The sequence below is a fragment of the Pungitius pungitius genome, chromosome 5, assembly GCF_949316345.1.
Source record: "Pungitius pungitius chromosome 5, fPunPun2.1, whole genome shotgun sequence".
In the NCBI taxonomy this organism is placed as follows: Eukaryota; Metazoa; Chordata; class Actinopteri; order Perciformes; family Gasterosteidae; genus Pungitius; species Pungitius pungitius.
In genome coordinates, this window is record NC_084904.1 from 22,306,042 (window position 1) to 22,327,570 (window position 21,529).

General features: G+C 45.8%; 1 protein-coding gene across 1 annotated transcript; it reads left to right on the forward strand.

Moving 5' to 3' along the window:
• The first annotated feature begins 421 nt into the window (after nt 1-421).
• LOC134129033 (protein unc-13 homolog B-like) lies at nt 422-21,352 on the forward strand. The gene is made up of 5 exons (XM_062562199.1): nt 422-510; nt 2,056-2,334; nt 2,448-2,535; nt 20,316-20,365; nt 20,488-21,352. Exons 1-5 carry the CDS (start codon nt 422-424, stop codon nt 20,594-20,596), a joined length of 615 nt encoding a protein of 204 aa, XP_062418183.1. The 3' UTR covers nt 20,597-21,352.
• Nucleotides 21,353-21,529: the final 177 nt, after the last annotated feature.

The following is a 21,529-nucleotide window of genomic DNA, read 5'->3' on the forward strand; positions in this document are numbered from 1 at the left end:
GAACAGTTAGAGGGGCCAGGGTCTGCAGTGTCTGACAAAGCTGCCCCTGCCCCAGCTCCTGAAAACAAAAGCATGTTTGAAATACCCAGTCTGACTGCTCCTAAATTTGGCTTTATGTCTGTAGCTGCTGAAGGCACATCATCTTTAGGATCCCTTTTCTCCAACTCTTCATCTCCAGCCACTGTTACAAAGACACCACAGCCACAACAGACGGACGGTGGTCTCTTTTCAGGTTTTAAAAGCCTTTCAGCTGGTATTTTCCAAGATGAGAAGCCAACTGGAAAGGATGAACCTCCATCTGCTTCATCCGTGTTTGGCATTACACTCGGCTCAATGTTTGGGAACTCTGACCCAGTGAAACCTGAATCCACTCCTCCGGTGGTCACAACCCAACCTCAGTCCGAAAGTCGCAAACCGACAGATGAATTTTGTGAGCCCGAACCTGATAAACTTTCCCTGGGCTCTGGGCAAACTGAGAGTGCCGATGCCAGTGATACAGAAGAGCCCACAGTAACGTCAAAAACAGGAAGCTGTGACAGCTTAGCACAGTCGCCACTCTCTGGCATTCCCTCACTCTCTGATTCCTTCGCAGAGGCTTTGGATCAGCCCCAGTTGAGGGTAGATAAAGTAGATGTTGATACACCTGACATTCATGCAGATCTGGGTACGAAGCAACCAAAGGACCTGTTGACAAAGGAGGCTGCCAAAAGGCCAGTATATTTTGCATGATAAATGACTTTTTTCATTTATCATGCTAATGTAGACAAATGTGTAGCGGCTTTCCTGCTTTCCCATTTAGAGTGTTGTTTTGCCACATTTAAATACCAGTATCTCTGTGCCCCATTCCCATTCCTCACCTTTACTCTGTAATCCTAGGCATTCACTCAAATTGACCCATTTTTAAATCAATTCTTTGATCACATTTTTGTTACTAATATATAAGACATTCACTTCACACCCATTAAAACAACCCATTAAGCGAAAATCTGACATTATAAGTTTGAGCTTCAGTGCTACACAGTAGGAAAGGAGGCGATCAAATGTGCTTGAAACGAACCCACCATCACATGTTAATGTACTGGAGCTATTCTGTACTTACAGCACCTCTGTAATGGCTTTCCTGACAGTGATGGAGGTGCAATGAATGAAGAAACAACGATAGTCGTTATTTATTAGCACATGACTTGTGAGGCTGGGTATTAAGCCCCCCCCCCCCCCCCTGCACCTCTCCCCCTCCCCCTCCTCTGTCCCTTGAAGTTCCCTGAGTTATTCTCCAACCCTCAGCCAATTTGTTTATATGAATTAAAACCCTGACAGATTTATGGCGGTGTGGAAGTGCACACCGACGAGGCAGGCGGTACACTGGCATAAAAGGAAAAGTGAGAAGTGATTTGGCCGACACCCAAGACAAAGTAAATCATGGCAGTTAAAGCAAAGAGCCACTTTCTCAGCTAGCTGCCTCAATCACCCAGCAGCCACACAGGGCTCTTTTTTCAGCCAGCAACTTACGACAATCGTATTGAAAGGTTAAATAACTGTGAATAATGTGCATGTATCCTCAATAGATCCTGCAGTAGAAGCATGTTCATTTTAAAAAGGTTTTTCTCTATTCTGCCTAAACGGAAGGTTCACTGAGCTGTGATCGTAAGTGTCATTATCAACAGGCCGTTATCGCCTTAATCGAGCAGTATGATCACTCATCTTTGAGAAGGAGGAAGACTTCCCATTGATGATTGGAGCCCTTTCTTGACAGGATTGTCAGAATAGTTTGAATTCAAAATTCCGTCCTTCAGCTTCCAACTGAAACCTGTTAGTTCCCCTTTGTTTTGTGTCACCTTCCTTCCTGGATGTGATGATGATGACGCGATTCTTTTCCCGTCAGTTTTACGAAATTGAAACAAACAAAAAAAGTGAAGAAAATACTTTTCACTTTTTTTATGTCTCTGTAAGCCGTAATCCCCTAAATAGTGAGTGTTTGACTCAAAGCTTTCGGTTGTGCGATTTCCCCTTTTAACCACAAACCCCATTCTAAAAGTCAATCCGATCCTCCCGCAGTCCACCGGATTGCAGTCGCTTCGATTCATCGGGCAACCTCAGCCCGGCCAGCTCCCAGCTCAGCTCTGAGCCGGAGGAGCGGCGAGATCCGGAGGCCCGCCCCCCCCCCGCCGCCCGCCGCCCCGCCCTCGGTAGCCAGAAGTCGACCTGGGAGGACGCCGGAGAGGAGGGTGGGGAGCAGCAGGGGGAGAAAGAGCGGAACGCGCCCCCGGAGCCCGGTTCAAACAAAGACGACGACTCGCCGGTCACCTCACCCAAGCCGACTCAGACCAAAGTCTGGTACGTGGAGAACGGAGACATTCGGGCCTTTTAGGCTTCGGCGACTCAATCAATTTCGACATTGAGTAATGCACCTTAAACTTGTCCATCTCTTTTGGATCGATCCTTTCCAGTTTCTTCGAGGACGGCCCACCCCCTTGCTCCCCGTCCAAAGTGCGCTGGTTGAAAGCCTACAACAAAGTGAGAGTGCAGCTCCTTGAGGTAGGAACACTCGCTCTGGGCACACACTCAGCTACTCGTTCTTTGTTAGTGTCTCTCTCACACACACATACACACACGTATGAATCCTTGGGCTCGCAAGGACATTCCATATATATATATATATATATATATATATATATATATATATATATATATATATATATATATATATATATATACAGTATATATGTGTTAGATAAACGCAGATGTATATTGTGGTTTCTCTCTCCCATGCAACGATTCTTCCTCTTTCCCCTCTGGGTTGGTTGAGTTTCCCGTCATGCTGCCGACATTTGCGCCAATTTTGTGCTGCTGAAGGGTTTCCCCTTTGATCGGTGTTTCTTTGGTTCCTTCTGTCACTGCGCTGTGACGGAAGGTTCTTCAAGTGCCTGTACACGTGAGTTAAAATGACCCCTCAGATCAAAGTACCAAATACCTGGGGGAGGTTTATAGTTGACTGCGGTGGATGCAGTGTCATTTTGTACAAATCATTCTACGAATTAATTACTCAAACACAACACAAATATCATTATAAAATATTTTAATAGAGCAATATATTTATTGTAATATCTGAGTTAAGTTAAGGAATATGGTAAAAGGCTTTTTTTAGTACCTGCATATTTTGTTGAAGTAGCACAACCATTACTTTCTGGTCACGATGTGATTATTTCACTGCTTTAGGCCGGTGTGATTGGACCAATCAAATTATCTCTGATTACCTTTGAGCACAGACCACTTCTTCAACACTTGAAAATCCACTCCATTTTTTAATTTGAATCTCATTTGTGATAACTGATTTCTTTAATGACGTAGACATCTGAAATCCGTATGGAAGGTTATTGCATTCATCATCCCCAGAGGACAGCTGCTGAGTTCTGAGGTTTTGGCCTAATGCTCTTTTTTCTGTCCACCTGGACTCAATGCTTTTGGTCAACTTAAAATGGACCACAGATGGAAACCAGGCGGCTTTCGGTTTATAAATCTCGTCCTGGTGCCTGGAACATGAATGCAGAACGTTCTTCGCGAGGATGAGGTGGATTCTGAAGGTACCAACAGAACACAGAGAGACTTCACAGGACGGCCACCACCTCCGCACAGGTGCCGACGTCTCCGGCCGGGCCACTCGAAGCACCGATCTGAGAGAACGATTAGTTCACGCGGCCCTCCGCTCCTCAGCCACAACAGATCCGTCTCCTAAACGCCTCCTTTGATCTCACAGACGAAGACTCAGCTTTCACCAGCAATTACACCAGCGTTCTGCCCTTTGATGCCTATTAGGCTGGGGCCTCAGAAGGGCTCTCGTGTGAGTGTGTGTGTGGTACACCTGCTCTTTTCAGTTGATGGAGTGTTTCTTATTGAAGCAAATCTTTAGGTAAACGAACAGGATGGGTCTGTCTGCGGAGCTGCGGTGATCCGTCCTCATTTAGCATTTAAATACTTGCTGCATCAGGGCTAAAGGTGTTGTTTCAGACAGATGTTAAAGATTCAACATGAGAAATAATGAGTGTCTTTCTTCTCTGTTGGCTCCGGTCATAACGAGGCTGTAGGAGTGCACGTGTTGTGAGGAAGTGACGTACAGAAAATAAGTGCCGGTGTTATTGAAGTTTAGGGGCGGAGGATGGATTTGGAGGCTTTTCACCGGTCAGCAGTTATCTTAATAAGGACGAAAATAGTGTTTGTCTCTGTAGAAAAGGTATGTTGCCATGGTAACCGTGTGACTTCTCTCTGGAAAGCCAAACCTTCCACTTGGTTGTGTTGGAGGTGTCATCGCTGCAGCTGGTGCTCGGAAATAGCACAATGTAAAGTCCTCGTCATCATCACAAGCCCGAGCTCCATTTCGACTTTCCAGACAACACCAGGGGACAAAGTGTCAAATAATATTGTCTTCACTATCATCACTGATAACAATAACAACAATAACTTCTCAGCTCCTCAACTAGGAAGCCATGTTTGATAGATCGCAGATCCACGGTAAGTAAGGCTTTAAATAGAGATTAGAAATGCAAACATACAAAATGTTAAATATACGGATCCATTATCTTTTCAATATTTCTAAACTAAATGATCTTAGAAACTCAACTTGTCTTTCTTTTGTATGATTTTCTTCTGCATCTGCACAAAAGACCTGTCGCCATGATTGTGCTGTTTCCATGGAGATGCAGGATTTGTTTACATCAGAGACACTAAAATGTGACAGGAGCAAACTGCTCCGCACTAATTGCTTTTTTTTCACAAAAACAACCTGTAGAGATTTGGGTCCTGAATGGTTTTTAAATGTAACGTCAAAGATGAAGACCACACTTGTGTGTTTTACACTACTATGGAAACAACAGCGCAGGTTTTTCTGCAGTTTTCTTTTAGTATCAGAGGTAGTTTTTACCAAAAGGTTTGTATCTTCCTTTGTCGCAGCTTTTTAGAAGATGTGCATGAAGCTTGGAAAGTTCCTCCCTACATTCGAGTCTCCGACGAGAGAGTAATTATTTTTTATTTTATTTAGTGAAGCAACACAGAGAATAATACATTATTCATGAATGTGACTTTACACGACTAAAATTAAAGATAACTTCTGTCCCGTGAGAGGTAAAATGTGTGACATTTAACTAAGTGGCTCATGCTGTACTCTGTGATAACAAACCAGAACACAGCCGCTAAATAGGAAAGCTTAAGGAGTATTACTGTGTTGGAGTGGGAACGTTAGACCTTGTTTTGTGAGAACGGCAGTTCTTATAAATGATAATAAATGCTAATACACCTAGTGAGACATGTCAGTGCAAGAGAGCAAGCAGAAACCCATCTGGTAATTATTTAATTGTATTACATATATTATTATAATTAATGAATTAATATATATTATTATTACTATGTTTAATACAGAAAATTACATGAATATGCATAAGATATGACTTTGTAGAATATTCAAAGCTAAAAAAAAATGTTTTGGCAATCGGACACTGTCAAAACTCTTTGTTTGTCCTTGGACACACTCACACACAAACACACACACACTCACACACACAGGAGCGAACGACTGAGCGGGATGAGGTGGCGGCATTGAGCGGGCCGACGTCAAAGCGGTTTTTACAGTACGGGAGGGGCAGACAGTGGACTTGACAAGTAGACTGAGAACCTGTAGAGCCAAAGTCGCCCCACATTGGCAGTACAAAACACACACACACACACACACACACACACACACACACACGCATGCACGCTAATCAGTCACGTTAAGGAGACAAAACTACACAACGAAGCTTCCTTCATCCCGTGCAGCGTTCACGACTCTTCCAAAGACGGCGGTCCCTTTCAGCCCCACAAGGTGGCAAGAGGTCGCCGGATGATGTCATTTGGATATCTGTGATGTAATCACATGAGTAGCGTGTGCAGTGTAGTGGCAAACGAGGCGCCGGGAGGATCGAGCACAAGAACAAGGAATAAGTCCCTCAGGCTCAAAGGAGATCTATTCAAAATATGTGTAATTATTATCATCATCTAAACATTAGTAAAACCATTGCTGTATTTCAGATTGTCCCTTAAAGTACGATGTGTCCAGACAAGTCAACTTCATTATTAATTACATCGCCATGGAGATGTTTTTTCTTCTGCATTACGGGCCGTAGTTTAAGAGAAGAAAGTCAAAGAGAACATCTCAAAACTGATCTGGTCTGACTTGCCTTTAATATTTGGACCACTTGGTTCAGATCGGAGCGCTGGGAAATGAGAGCAGAAAGAACGCAACGCGGGCCGACACCAATCGGATCAGAGGAGGGACGCAGGAACAGTGCTTTCCTCCAGTGGAGAGGCTTTCTTCAGAGGGAACGCAGCCTCACTGCTCTGTGACATTGGCTGAAAGTCACCATGGAAATCCGGCCCGTGGGCGGTGTGTGTGTGTGTGTGTGTGTGTGTTTGTGCGTGTCAGGAATCTGCTGTTGCTCATTAACGGCCTCCAGGATGCCCGTGTTAAATCAGATGTTTGACTCTTTTACCACGGCGACCGAACGTGGGCGTCAAATACGATCTCATTTTTATTATTCAGCTGCTTCTTTGTCATTGTCATTAATAAAAATTAAAAAAAATGTGGAATATCACCCAGCTGGTGGATCAAAGTGCTGTGGGTGAGATTCCCAGCTCGAGGCGAGAAGAAGAAGAACCTGCTGACGACCCGGTCAGCTCGTTAGTGTCACTTCTATCCAATCAAGTCTTTAGGAGGTTGATTGAAGGAGAGAAAACTAAATAATTTAACTTAATTATTTTGTTTTTTATTAATTTATTGTTTTTTTTTTGTCTTTTATAACCCAGCACTTTAAAAACCGTCCTCGTTGCGCCGGGGAAAAAAAGCAGCAGAGTGAAAGAATCGGCTGAAGTTCTCGAGTTCCGGTGACCCCGAATGTCCTCTGCGCTGCATTCTCTCTTAGAGGGGGGGGGGGGGGGGGGTGTAATGCTCCTGGATCTTTTATTTTTTCTGAATACAATGAGTGAGAAAACTCATTGAAACTTGTGACAGGCTCTGTCAAAACCAGCCCCCAGCGTCATGGCAACAACACACCGGGAGACTGACACGCGTGCACAGACTCAGCGATGGATTCACGGCGCATTGTTTCACACAACAACGAGCCGGAGAGACGTCTTTGTGGGTTCTGAAGTACTGCGGCTGTCGCGGAGGACGTTTTAGAGATGTGAGTCGGGACGTGAACGCGTGGCAGCAGTGGAAACCGTCTCATAACAGCAGCATCCTATTGGTTATTAGTCCAATGATTAACATGGGATGGTGGCGGCCTTGTTCTGGGCCACCGGCCATAGCTTTGATCCTCCTTTGTGCCGACAGCTTTTTAATGAGCCTTAAGTCACACCTTCTTCCAGGTGCTTCAGAGCATGTTGTACCTGCATCTCATAAGGAGGAAAAAGGGCTCACAGAAACTAGAACAGATAATCTTCTTTTTGACAATATTGGTTTGGGTATCACAGACGATACATCTAAAGGAGGCTGTAAGTGGGATGTTTTAAAATTTAAATTTTAAAACAACCCTTTTTTCTGACCTTTGATGAACTAAATGATCTGGTTCTAAATGTTCAAATAAATGCTACAAAGTTACAAGCTATTTATAATAAATGATTGATAGCACTTAAGATACAGTATCTTCTGAAATAAGGGCTTAATGTACTACAGCAGACTACCATATGTTTGGTGTGTTGGAAAAAGGGAAATGTGTGAGAAAACGATGGGAGAGGGAGGGAGGGCGAGAGAGGAAGGGCGAGAGAGCGAGAGAGAGAGAGAGAGAGAGAGAGAGAGAGAGAGAGAGACGTCAGTCGGTTGAGCAACAAGCTGCGATCGGAGGAGCCGATGGAAGGAGGAGGGCAGAAGGAAGAAAAGCCTGTAAGGGATGGAGATCAATCAGGAGATGTGAGGATGTGAAACAGAGAGAGAGAGAGAGGAAGAGAGAGAGAGAGAGAGAGAGGGGAGTGCAGGGAAAGTGACACGGAGGGCTTTGATTGACAGCTTCACGGTGGAGACAGCGGGGAACCTGGATGGGAAGTCCTTTTGATGCACTTTCCTCCTCAGAGTTCTCACAAACTCGTTACTTGGAAGCTTCTCTTCTTTTTCTCTGGCGTGTGTTTAAAGATGACGTAAAGAGGTGCAATCCGCCGGGCTTCTTCGGGGGGGGGAGGTGGGGGGGGGGGGATAATCGCTCCGGAGGACGCGTGTGGATTGTGCTCCTCAAACTCTGCTGCTCGTCACACTTTGCTCCGTGAGGTAGGTTCTCTTTCTTCTGTTTCTACTCGGGGAGGACGTCACAAGGTGACTGACAGATGACATCGATGAGGGAGGGACACGGTAAAAGTGTGAAGACGTGTGAGGAATCTCCCGGGGTCCGTGTCATGTAACGCTCGGGGATCTCCCCCAATGAACCTCTCGTCTTCACGCTGTAATCTGGATGTGCTCGTTGGAGTAAGTGCTGAAGCAGGAACCCATTTCCTCTCTTTGCTCACATCGCACCGACGTGTCAGGAAGTCTATTTTTAACCAAAGCGACTGAAACAAAATCACCTTTTTACTTTCATTCTCCCCCTTTCTACTCGCCAGCTCTGGTTTTACTCAACGTGCCGAGGGAGTCATTTGTGCAAACTGTTCAGTGTCTCTGCCTCTCTGTCCCTACACCTGCCAATCGCACTTGGCATTGAGCTTGCGGACAATATTCCAACAGCAAAGCAGAAGTATTTCATCTCCTCCAGCTCAGTGCAGCCTCTGCAGAACGTCTCACTGTGTGGCTTCACTCCCTCATGTTGTGTGTGTGAGGTCAGATAGATTCCTTCATACTTCTCTGCGTGGAGGTCAGGGCCTTGTGTGAGTTGCGAACTCTTATATCGTTTCCTTAAGATGCTTTTAACGCCCGCAAGGCGTCGCTCAAGCTCATCCTCGTGTGACCCGTTAGGTTTGGATCTGATGACAGCTGCCGTGGTGGGAGACACTTGGTGGCATTTCATGGATGTGGGCCGAGGCCCCTCGGCTCCGCTCTGACACACACCCTCCCTCAGGCTAACGTCGCTAATGGAATAAGACCCCTCACACAATTACACAGCAACACTAGGCCCTGCAGCAGGTAACCAGACACTCATATGGAGGTGTGTTTATGTACCTGTCCTGCAGAGACACCCTGCAAAGTAAGAGCAGGTTCTGACACGTCGCTCCCAAAGCATCCAGACTGCTGCACGAGGGGAACCGAGAGCGTCATCGAGGTGTTGGGCTGCCAATCAAGAGCTGTGGTGCATTTCTATATATATATATATGTATTTAAGTAATATAAAGGGCAACTGGACTTCTTTTTGCAACAGATGGTTGAGGTTCAGTAGCAGAACGGGCCTTCTGGTGACCCTCGAGGCCTGCTGAGTTTAGACCTTCCCCCTGTACTTAGTAACGGAACATTTTAGGACCACCGGGACGAGGATCCAGTCGGGGGAGGGTGGAGGCCTTTGGTTCATGGAGTGGACACTGTGACACGTTCATGTACCTCAGAACCTGTGAGAGACAGAAGGACTTTTAACATTTGGGAGTGAAGGCGGCTTCGTTGAATGCTTCAGGGTTCTGGTTTAAGAGCTTTGATTTAAGGTCTAACAGACGTTTTATTTAAGCTGATAATTTATTCCAAATGATTTTAAACTACCGAGGGTTTTTTCCACCACTAACGCTGCATTCATGATCTTGTGCTGGTGGGTGATAATTGGTTCACAGACTAAACCCTTCTATGTTTTTGTGTAAATCTTTTCCGTGATGTGAAGCCTTCAGTTTGGAAAGTAAAGGTGTAGATTCACCAGCTGGTCGGTCACAACACAGAAAACAAGTTTAAAAAAAGAGGGCGAGGCCAAATCCTGACACGTAGACATGAAGGAGGGTTATTGCGGTTGCCTTTAAGTTTGTTGTACACAAAAGAAGTCACAATGTTGAGTGTCGGATCGTCCCTTCCTGGGAAGTTGTGTTGCTGGAATCACCCTCAGATCTTTTTTTTTTTTTTTTAAACCTTGACTAAGCAGCAGCTGATGCTCCAAGCTGCACAAAACCACGGCTTCATCTCCGCCGGCTGATTGCCAGAAGCTTTCTGTTTTGGGACCAGAGGTTTTTCTCTTGAATGGTTTGGCGTCCCTTGAGATGGCTGAGAGAAAGCTAAGTGAATTAGCCCCAGGAGGCATTTTGTCATTCCCATCGGGTTACTGGTGGCAGGCGGCCAGCGTGAGCTGGAGGAGCCGACCCGCTGCTGCAGGGGGGGGGGGGGGGGGGAGCGGGGGGGGACGCAGCAGCAGCAGCAACGGCTCATTCGATTAGCTCGGGGGAAAGTGATTGCACCTTCCGCCTCCCGGCAAGCCCCCCGTCCTCCCAGCATGTCGGTGACACACCCCCCCACGCTCCCCCTGGCTGCACCCCCCCCCCCCCCCCCCCCCCGGCTTCTCCCTCCGCTTCACTTGGGAGCCGTCCGGGCCTTCGAGTGCAATCACTCTACCTTGTTTAGCGATCTGTTTGTGCTGCAAACTGAATTTTCATGAGAGATATAATGCGAAGTGGGGTCTGAACACACTGACTGTGTGTGTGTGTGTGTGTGTGTGTGTGTGCTTTAACGTGTGTTTGAGAAATGATGGAATTGGACGGAGGTGGAGTGGTGATGATAAATCAATTAGAGTGCGAGGGAGATTTCTGCTAATGAATGCGACAGCAGGGCCGGTGTCCCACTCAGCTGTGACTCAGCCCTTTGTGGGGGGGTGTAACGTTGCGCACATGTGGGTTCTAACTGGATCAGTGGGAGTAATTGTCCACGTTGCCCGTTCTCCAGGTGTTTTGATTAAGGTGATGGATAAAACGCTACGATCTCCTTTGGTCTTTAGTTGTCTCCCTGAGACGACCCGAAAGCATCAGCACCTCCACAAAATGCCTTAAAACGCTTTGTTCTGTGTTCACCCAAAACACAGACCGGGTCATGACCAAGACCAGAATGCATTGGGACAAAGCAGGTGGGCCCCACGCTGCATGATGAAGTGTGGCACCTGCACTGCATCCAAGCGCTCCTTAAATCACATCTAAGATCTAAGAGCACCTGCAGGAGGCAGAGCTTCTTTTCCATGCAAGTCTTTTATGGCCTACAGTCGAGTACCGTGAGACGTGTCTCAGAAGGCATCGCAGAGTGGAATTTTAAGTGGGGTAGTTGTCTTTGAGAGTCTCTTCTTAATATATATATAATAAATAATAATAATAAGCGATCTTTGGATGGAGCTTCTCTAGATTTTCCCTTCGGGAGGACGAGACAAACAGAGCGAACATCTCATCCTCATCATCCTTATTTTGTCCCTTTTTTGCTGTCTTTCCATTTCCACCTATTTGCTTTCTAAAGTGACCCCTGTCATCGTCTGCTCTGTCGCTCTCGCCATCAGCTGTGATCACACTCTTCTTCTTGGCTTCGCCCCTTTCCGAATGTCCTTCCAGCTGTCACTCCTTCCTAATAGTGGCTATTTATTATTCATTGTCAGTCGGGTCCTCTTAAATGTCCCAAACAGAACAGCGCAGTCATTACGCACCTTCACTCTGCTCAGAACGCTGGGGATCCTTCATTTTATTGCACGGAGATGAACATAAGCCTCTGTTGTGTGTGTGTTTCCTTTGTGCATGAGTGGCTGAATTCATGTTGCTGCTGTTTAACCATTAACTGAAAAAATGTATTCATATGTCTGTAAGAAAGTTCCCCATAGAGGTATAACTATTTTCACTTTTAACTTTACTTACTGTCTAGGCACTGAGATGATCCCACGGAATCAATGACCTCCATCGACTCATTTATTAGGAGCGAACATTGCTCAGGTGTCTCCTCAGAACTCAAATGCTACTTCCCATCTGCTCATCTAGACCAAACGTAGCTGAAGAGCAACCACCTTGTTCCATCGAAATCTCTTCTTCATGTCCTCGGTGAAGAATGAGCACGTGTATAACCCTTCATGTGGAGCACGTTGGTGGATAGACCCGGTAGCTTCGGTGCTCATGGAACCCGCGATTCCCATTTGCATTTGGTACCTTTTGTGATGCACTGTGTGTGCGTCAGGTGTAGGTTGACTGTAACCCGGTTTAATGGAAACGTGCGTTTGGCGCCGCCAATGTCGATGGTCTCGACGGGATGTTGGCGGACTGGCCGGTCTGGTCACAGGAGGCCGTTTAGGACGTTGATCAATAGCTTTGCAGCTTTTAGAGGAAAGAGACACGGCGAGGAGCCTTCACAAGGCCCTCGGACCGGTCGGGGACAAAGTCATTTATTAGAAGGCTTTGACGGGGGGGGGGGGGGGGGGGGGGCGATGGGCTCAGGCACAATGACCGAGGAGCGTATCATGTGGAATACGAATTCACTGTGACGCTCGCCCGGCTCCGGGACGCCACGCTGAGGCTTTGGTGTGTCGATGCAGCTGAGAGACGAACGAAAGCAGAACCTCAGCGGACTCAGGGTACGATGTACGATGTGCGTGAGGTGAGATCACACCCAATAAAGAGGTCCATTCAACGTGGTCACTGTGTTGTAGTGATTCTATGTTCTGCGGAACGTGTCACACCGCTGACATGTGGCGTCTTGTGGAGAAATTTGGGCCAAATCTTTGGTGGAGAGTATTGGGAGGTTTATCAAAAATGCATAGTGATGTGGTTTGTTAGCAGGTGGATGAGCTGCCGAAGCTACAGGAAGTAGTAGCGAGTATGTTTGTATGAGTGGAGAGTGTTTGCTGTGGGTGAAGCGTGTATCTGTGCATCACCATTTCCTAGATAGTGTGAGAAGTCATACATCTTTTACTCATTGGAGACGTTTCTCCATGTTGCTTTTGTTTAGCATTAACAAATGCAGATGCACATGAGGAAGAATGAAACCATTCTGATATTCAGCTGTGTTCTGACATTCAAAGAACCAGCTGTGACTGAAGATCATCTCCCCCAGGCTGCTTGTAAAGGCACAAATAACAAAACTAAACCCAATGCAAACGTTTTAAAGGCAAAGAAATGGACAGTTTAGTTGTTTGTGAACGTCATCCTAATCTTCAAATAGGAAATGCTCCCACAGCCAAACTAGCTTCACTCTGCTCTATTCTACTTTATTCTGCTCTATTCTACTTTATTCTGCTCTGCTCTATTCTACGGTTAAAATGCACTTATTGTAAGTTGCTTTGGATAAAAACTTCAGCTAAATGACATGTAATGTAAGTAATATTCTGCTCTACTCCGCTCTTGGAAGCCAAATCGTTCAAGTCTGAGAAAAGTGCCACATTGCTGGCATGATGGATTTAGTGATTTAGTGATTTATCTTGTGACTACGTGTACGGACTTTCTCCCCTCTGGGGGGGGGGGGGGGGGGCGTACTTGACCACAGTAACTTTGGATTACAAAAGAGTCGTTTCTGAGTCGTAGAAACAAGTTGACTTCCGCCGAGACGCATAATTGAGCAGCGAGGACGAGGTAAATCTCCAATGTGATTCTCTTCATTCAGTGCCGCTGACGCAGGACACTCTGAAAATCTCCCCCTTTTGGCTCCAGTGTGTTTTCTCCTTTGGGTCGTGTCCAATGTGAAGTGACTGCCAAAAATAAGACATAAATAATACAAATAATGTAATGCAGAAGCAGCATATAGAGGAGCTATAGTGTCTCTTGCCCTGTCTTCTGAATATTAGGTTTTTATTTAAAGTGCTTTGATCCTGAATGTGTTGCATAATCGTCACATTCATGAAGGCCTTAAGGAACGCGTGGACCTGCCCGGAGCGCCCCCCCCCCCCCATCCTCTTCTAGTCTACCTGTACAGGGATGTCTGCTCTGAGATCAAGCTGATGAAATGTCTCATCAGGACCGCGTGGGGGTTAGTTCGACTACTCCAGTACCCATGATCCTCTAGTGCTGTTGCTATGCAGAGGAAACCATGCAAGGAATAAGGACGCAATTAGAACACAATGTTTTCATTGCAGTTGGAAACTAATATAGCTCCAATTATGCCACAATTAAGCCAGAATTTGAAAGTAACGCTTTTTATCTTTATTTTTGAATGAGTCGTGCCTCACAAGTAGGCACTCGGTGAACAAAATGCTTCTTGGGATTCTGTCTCCGGGTTCGTACCTTTTGACTTTTCATCCAAACGGCAGCGTTTCGTGCCCATCCACTTGGAAGTGTGCCAATTAATGTTCTTTGTGTTTGTGTGTGTGTTGTGAAATAACCACTTTGGCAGATAATAGTGTGCTCAGGCCGCTTTGTCAGAAGAAGATTAGAAAAATGCTTTTATCCATTCATCGAGAATTGTAAGGGACAACGTTGTGCGTTCTCGTGTGTACTTTAGTGTAAATGTTTCCTCCTTAATGAGGAGGTTGTTCAGCCCTCAGCGTGGGATTGATTTCAGTTTGACACTCATTTACAACCCATCCTTCACTGGCTTTAGAGTATCTGCAGTGAAGCTCGCCAAATCTTCTTTAATCTCCTCAAATGAAATAATCCTTCATCTTATTGTACATGAGATTGTATGTCTTATATCGACTGTAACGAAGCTTTAACAATGAGCTGTTCTAAGTAACCCAGCATTAAAAGGTACATATCAGTGTCTAGGAAATCAATACCTTTAAAAGCCAATATAATAAGGGTCAGAGCTGCCGTTCCTCTGTGGCCACTCAAAGGTCACGTAAAGGTCAAGTGCCTGGGTGGTGGAGTTAAAAACAATGTGTGATAAACTAAATCAAGTAAAAAGGAAAATGAGAGCGACCATACATGTTAATTCTAACACAATTTTCATTTATTTCATCCACTGCTTGATTGATAAATAATATATTTTTTCGTTTTTTTTTTTACTTTTGGGCTGTCGCAATTTTATTGAATTCTAATGCACTCCAATAGTGTAATTTTATTTATAGTACAATTAACTCATAGTAAAAATGAAAGTTCAAGCCCTAATATGGAAAAGGGTTATTCAGCTAACATCCCGGCTGGGATGTATCCAGCTGTAATAAGCCTCCATTTTTCACCCAATTAATTTCACCAAGTGATTGCCTTCACTAATTGAGCCCGCCTACACAGTCCTATCAATGTAGAACGCAAAGAGCAGCATGTGCTCCGAGTGGTTTTCATAACATGTTCAAAAGTTATATTTGTTATTGAATTATTACTCTCTGACGTGGGAGTGGCCTCTGATGCTCTAACACCCTCCCCCCCCCGGCGTGACTGTTTACACTGTCACATCAGATTTAAGTGGTGTGAAACCGATCGATAAGTCAAATACGATTAAACCCTTTGAGTCTCAGGTCAAACTCTGCCTTTCTCTCTACACATCCGCTGTTCATCCTTCTTCTGGAAAGGATTTTCTCACAAACAGACTGATTGTTTTTGGCACGTGACTGAAGACGTTAAAGTACGTCTGCATTTAGTTTGACATTCTGGTGTCAGAACAGACCTGTCCACAATGTCGACGAATTTAATCGGTTTGCAGCTCCTTTTTCTTCTTCTTATATTGTTCTAATGTAGTGATTACAAGATTGGGCAGTTTCTTTATCATCATTTTATAATTGTACATAAACAAAATAATCATTTCGATTCCGATGAACTGGAATATGCATCTCTATGACGTAATCTCTATTTCCTGCTGGACCTCAAGATTGCACGCCTGGCAAATAGAGATTTATTAATAACAAAAAATAGTAGTTTAATAAATGAAGGGCAGGGAACTTTACAATTCAGATTGAACGCTTTTGGCCAGTCGGTTCTCGGTGTGTTCTGGGCAATGAGAGCAAATGTGTTGACAGAACTTACTCATTTTACTACATGTCCCGGTGTTTCTACTTGTAAACATTTTGTTTAGAGAACATTATTGTGTCAAATTATGGCAGAAAAGTATGTCGCCATGAAATGTAAAATGATCCCTCAAATGTCTTCTTTGTTATCGCGATTTTCAATTGACTTATATTTAACTGTGTAAAAGGTATCTTTGTCTCTCCTTTTCAGTCACCGACCACTGACACTGAGTGGGTGAACAGTATTCGCTTCCGAGAGGCTTAGTTAATGAACAATGATACAGAGACATTTTGATTGTAACACCAAACGACAATGTGGGAAACTAGATGAGGACAGTCTGCTCTCTTGAGAACATGTTCTCCAGGAATCGCTTCAATGGTCAACATGGAGCAGGTGTTGCCCCCAAAGGAGCCGTAAAGGCCAAAGTCCATTCCCCCAAGAAGAGGGCTCCTAACCCCAGGGTAGCACTGGTCATTCGAGGTAAAATACATCGCCTCTTGCAAGGGTCTGCAGACCACCATGTTCCAGACTCCGAGCTACATTATGCAGGTATTGAGGATGAGGAAGAGGCGGAAACACAAGAGGGTGGAAAGGAGCACAGAAGCAGATACCCAAAGGATAGGTCCAGGGCTGAAGCCTGCTCTCCAAAGGTGTCAAACGGTAAAGGACATGGAGAAGCACCGGGGCCGCCATGTGTCGGAGAGGTGGAGCTGAACAGAGAGGGGTGTATAAAATTACCATGCAATTTGCAGCATAAACGCCGCAGATCACCAGCAAATATGAAAAGAATTTCCTTCGAGGGGGACATTCCCGCAGCTCCTGAGCAGATGCAACCGGCCCCCCACCACGATCCCACTGGGCCAGACATGAATGGTGCTAAATTAGCAGGAGCAGCTGGGACGGATGTTCCTTCACCGCGCGTTCGACCAAAGAGGCCCTTTTCTGCCGGTGACTGTCTGGACTACAACTTTAACAGAGCTCTGCCGGGTACGCTGCTGGAAGAGGAGGAAGAAAGAGAGGAGTCGAGCGACGTCATTGAGCACATTCTCAAAGAGCTCAGGGGGATCAACAAGATACAGGAGGAAATCTCAGACCTTAGGGATTACCTGACCTCTGTTCGGGGATCAGTTGAGGAAGTGTCATCTTGTGTAGATGCTGTGTTGCTGGAGATTGAGGGCATTCGGTCCAGCAACAAGGCAGGTTCAGATGCACATGCAGGTACTTGGTCGGGGGCGGGGTGCAAAGATGGGTCATCCTCCCGTAGAAGGCCCGCTAGTGCTTATGGCAGTTTAGGCAGCGCAGGGCCAAAGTCTTCTTCAACTGTTCTCCCCCAAGTCTGCAATCAGCATCATGGCCTCCATGCTGATTTAGGGGCAGAAGGGCCTAGTGTGTCCTCAGTTGTTGAATCGGTAGATCATCAGGAACTGGAGGAAGCAGAGGATATCTCTGACCAGAGTTCGGATATCCCAGTAGGTGCGATAGCAAGTAAACTCAGCTTTGGCTACTGTGAAAGGCAGGATGGCCAGGACTATCCAAGCACCAGCTCCTTGTCTTCTGGTCATAGTGAGTCAGACCTAGAGGGAGCATCATTGAGCCATGGAAGGAAGCAGCAAAATGCTGACGATAGGGAGGAACATTGGACCAACGTTGGACAACCACACAGTGCCTCTGGGGAGTCTGCCTGGCATAGGGAAACTACTTACCGCAGGGGCAGGAGTCTGGAGGAGCACGGAAGTGAAAGCCCTCCCTGCTGTGAAAGAGCTGCTAGCTGGGATCACTACAGAGGTGGAGGAGGTTATGGAACTTCGGGGCAGTGCTCCACAGGAAGCTCCGAGCATCTCTCTCTTCGCTCTAGGAAACATTACAACTCCCCTGCCAGCACTTCTAGCAGGGAGGACTGGCAGCCACGTAGAAGAAGGTCTCAAGCCAAGTCTGGGAGTAATATTCCAATAGATACCAACCTTGAAAAGCCTGCTCTGGCATATGAATATTCTGCTAATTTGTCTTACCCTCAAAGTTCTGGTTACCATTCAATTGATGGTCATGATGGAGCAGCAAAGGAATTTGACTATGGGAAACCAAGCAACCTGAGCTACACCACAGACTGTCATGTCGATAGTTATCAGGAACCTTACTTTGCCTACGAAGAATCTTCAGCAGTCACATGGACTGAAGAATCCTTACATACCACTCTAGCTGATGTGGATACACCATTCGTCCAAGAGACCAGACACACCAGGCAAACCTCAGACAATCGACTTCCTCGCTCCGTCAGTGCTGATGTCCAAGCTGGTGGGTTCAATGTCAAGCGCATCGGCCGAGCTGTACTTGATTTTAGCTCTGCCTTACGGGGTGCATTGCGCAAAATCGAAGTACCTGCATCCCAGAATCCTGGGGAGGAAGCAGAGTTTGAAATATCGATGCCGTCTGACCTGCCCACAGCTGATTTGCATTCAAAACCTCTATGCTATGAGGCACAATTTGAACAAACATGCGACCAAATCCTGGAAGGCAACGTGGGTGACAGAGATCGGGCTGTTCGGCAGTTACGCAGACACAATACTCTAGACACATCTGATCTTTTCTCTGTGGAACCTATGCCTGAAGAAGCCAATAACGGCCCTACATTGGAGTCCACAGACACCTGCCAAAACCCTCCTTCCTCGGACAAGATCCCCACATTCCCAGAAGAACTTTCAGTCTGCCACGACCCATTTTCCAGCAGCACTACAGCCCTGCCTCCACCTTACGGCCTTACGGAACAACCTGCAGATCGGACCGTTAGGGCCCAGCTTTCTCAATGCACCACCACAGAATCCCTCTCAGTCTCCCTGTCGGTCGATGAACCAGCAGAGCTGGAGGAGCGGGGAGAAACGGAGGTGCTGCTGACCCAACAACCCGCCACAGGGTTCGGAGGAGATGCAGCAGAGCCCCCTCTGGATATAAGTCCGATGGATGAACGCAGGCTCAAGTGCCTGAGGACCTTCCAGCAGATTCTGCGGGAGAAGCGGGAGTCCCGACGCAACCTCACCAGTATGACAATGTGCAGCTTCTCTCAGGATGACTTTGAACCAGGTAGTCATTGTTGGACTTTACGTTGTAATCATCTTGTGTTTTAATGACGTCCATTTTGTATTTTTTTTTTTTCATTTTCAAATAAGTATTCTATCAGACACAATTACAGTACATCTTTCTTTGATTTTCTCATTCCAAATTTCTTTGCTTTAAACTTCCCGGATATGAGGAAGCGTTCTCCACTTCCACCCACTGACTCCCTCTTTAAACAATCACCACATGCCAACGTATCTGCTGTCACCCCCCCCCCCCCCCCCGAGACGCTCGCTGTGTCAGGAACTCTTTAAAGTGTCGCTCTGTGGTCTGTGTGAACATTGATAGAAGGATAACCACCAGTGCACTCTTTGGGTACGTTCACTCAGCGCTTATGAATAGGAATACTTAAAGGACCCTGAGGTATTAATTACAGCTAACGGTCCGATAGGATCATTTTTAATCCCCCTGAGAGTAATGTTTCACATGCCACTCACGAGTCCCTCTCCCCTCTCCGCTCCAGCAGGAGCCATTTACGGAATTAGAAGCCATCAATTATCTCTTTTGGAAAGCAAGTTTGACGTTAAGCAGGGACATATTACGAATCGTTTTCCTGATAAATTATACATGTTAATGAATTATTTATCACCTCCTTTACCACCAACTCTTTCACCGTTCACAACAAAATGAATATTACAGGGTGTGTGTTGTCCAACTGGTCCGTGACTGATTCTTTTCTGTCTGCTTCCTCTTGTCTCTTACGCTGTTTTACAGATGGAAATCAAGGAGGACATCAGGTTACCTCTTTTGTGGTTTCTCTTTCTTTCTAAGTATTAACATGACATCCTAAAGGAAGTTGTTCTTCCTCCAAAATGTATTCATGTCCCTTTCTCATTTTCTCATGTGAGTGCCTCTCTTGATTTAAACTTTGATCATTTTTTTTGTGGGTGGATGTTTATTTCTGTCAGTTTCTGGGAAATGGAATAGCTTTATGCTTTACAAAATGTCGCCCTCCAGGCATCCGTGACCTATAACATGTGTTGTCCCTGTCATGAATACCAACTAATGACATTCAGGAATAGGTTCAGTATGCCGACATATCCGCATGTTCTGTTACTGGCACCCGCTATTTTCTTTACTAGCTGTAAGAAAAAGAAAAGCAACGCTGCTGGGAAGAGAAACTCAATATTCCGTGTTCATTTACTGGGGGCATGTTTGTTGTTTACTTTACAAGGTGAAACCAGATTTATGACGCTCATATGGGGACGGGGGGCAATATGATTAATGGAAAGGCTCTGTTTGGCATGCACAGCTGAAACTCAACCAACCCGACCCGCTCCCCGCTCCCCTGATTTTCTTTTGTGTTACTTGCTCTCGTGCCTTTGCATGCCACAGTGTCATGAAGCCATTAAAGCCCGCCATTGTGCCTCCGAATGGCTAAATGCGTGACCTTTGACCATCTATTTCAGAGCCGAGATCAGGATGGTGACCCCAGCAGGCACCCGTGGGCCAAGCCGGGGTGAGCGGACGCTCTTTGGTGTCAACTGTGTTTGAGCTCCCTTTATTTAAATATGAACCATTGCATATTGATGTCTGTGTCTGTGTGTGTGTGTGTGTGTGTGTGTGTGTGTGTGCGTGCAGGGGAAACACGCCGTTTGGCATCGACAGCATGCCAGACCTCCGCAAGAGGAGACCCATTCCTCTCGTTAGTCAATTGGTGAGTCCACGTCACTCCGTACCTTCCTCCTGACGCAATGAACCAGACATCACCTTATTTAAGAAGAAATAACAGTTAATAAGGATGGAAGTATGTCATGAATAAACCCCAATTAATAAAGGCATATATCAAATATTATATCATATGAACTAGTGTTTAAAAATTGTTTCTGATTTTATTCTGGGGTTTTACATTCTATGGTATTATCGGGGCATTGATTATGCATTGATTATTACATTTACATATTACATTAAGAATTTTCCATGAATGCCTTACATTTACACGCAGGTGGCTTTCAGCAGAATCTCTTGTTGTTTTTAAGTAGAACTTGTGAAATCTGACTTGCCAGATTCAGCAAGCGGAAGAAAATCAGAGAGTTGCAATAACATGGAGCTGTTTTTGCATTGTTTGTGATAATTACCCCCGGGTTATTTTCTCTTTGCATATCGTAGCGTTAAAATGCGTATCATAAAAAAAGATCTTGTTGTTTTTCAGCAACAACACAAAATGGAAAATGTCAACAGACATCATCAAACCGATCACGGCATTCATAATGCGTGACTTTATCTTTAATGCATTCATTCACTAGGGAAAAAATGCACATTGCTAATCCTTGTTTGGACGTCATGAGCCTCAGACGCTCCCTCACCTCACCGACCCCCCCCCCCCTGTGACGGGTCTCGCTAACCAGCTGACAGTTTGTCACCAGCTCATTTGACCCTACGCGAATGGTTACTCGCAGGCCACTTAAATGTACCATGGTGCACAATAACATGTTTGTCTCTAACCTTTTCTTTCTGCTTGTTCTCTCTCCTTGTACGCGTTGCCCCCCCCCCCCCCCCCCCCCCCCCCCTCCTCGCTGGTCCTCAGGCTATGGTGAGTAAAAGCAGAGGGGGGAGTTTGGCTGCTCCTGTGTGAAGCCCCCGATTGGAGCTGTGTGTGAACATGTCTTATTTGAGGCGTGCA

Coding starts and splice junctions, on each gene's coding strand:
- LOC134129033 (XM_062562199.1), top strand. CDS start 422: ATGAATTTTGTGAGCCCGAACCTGATAAACTTTCCCTGGGCTCTGGGC. Junction 511..2,055: donor GTGATACAGAAGAGCCCACA/GTAACGTCAAAA, acceptor ATCCTCCCGCAG/TCCACCGGATTGCAGTCGCT. Junction 20,366..20,487: donor CACCCGTGGGCCAAGCCGGG/GTGAGCGGACGC, acceptor GTGTGCGTGCAG/GGGAAACACGCCGTTTGGCA.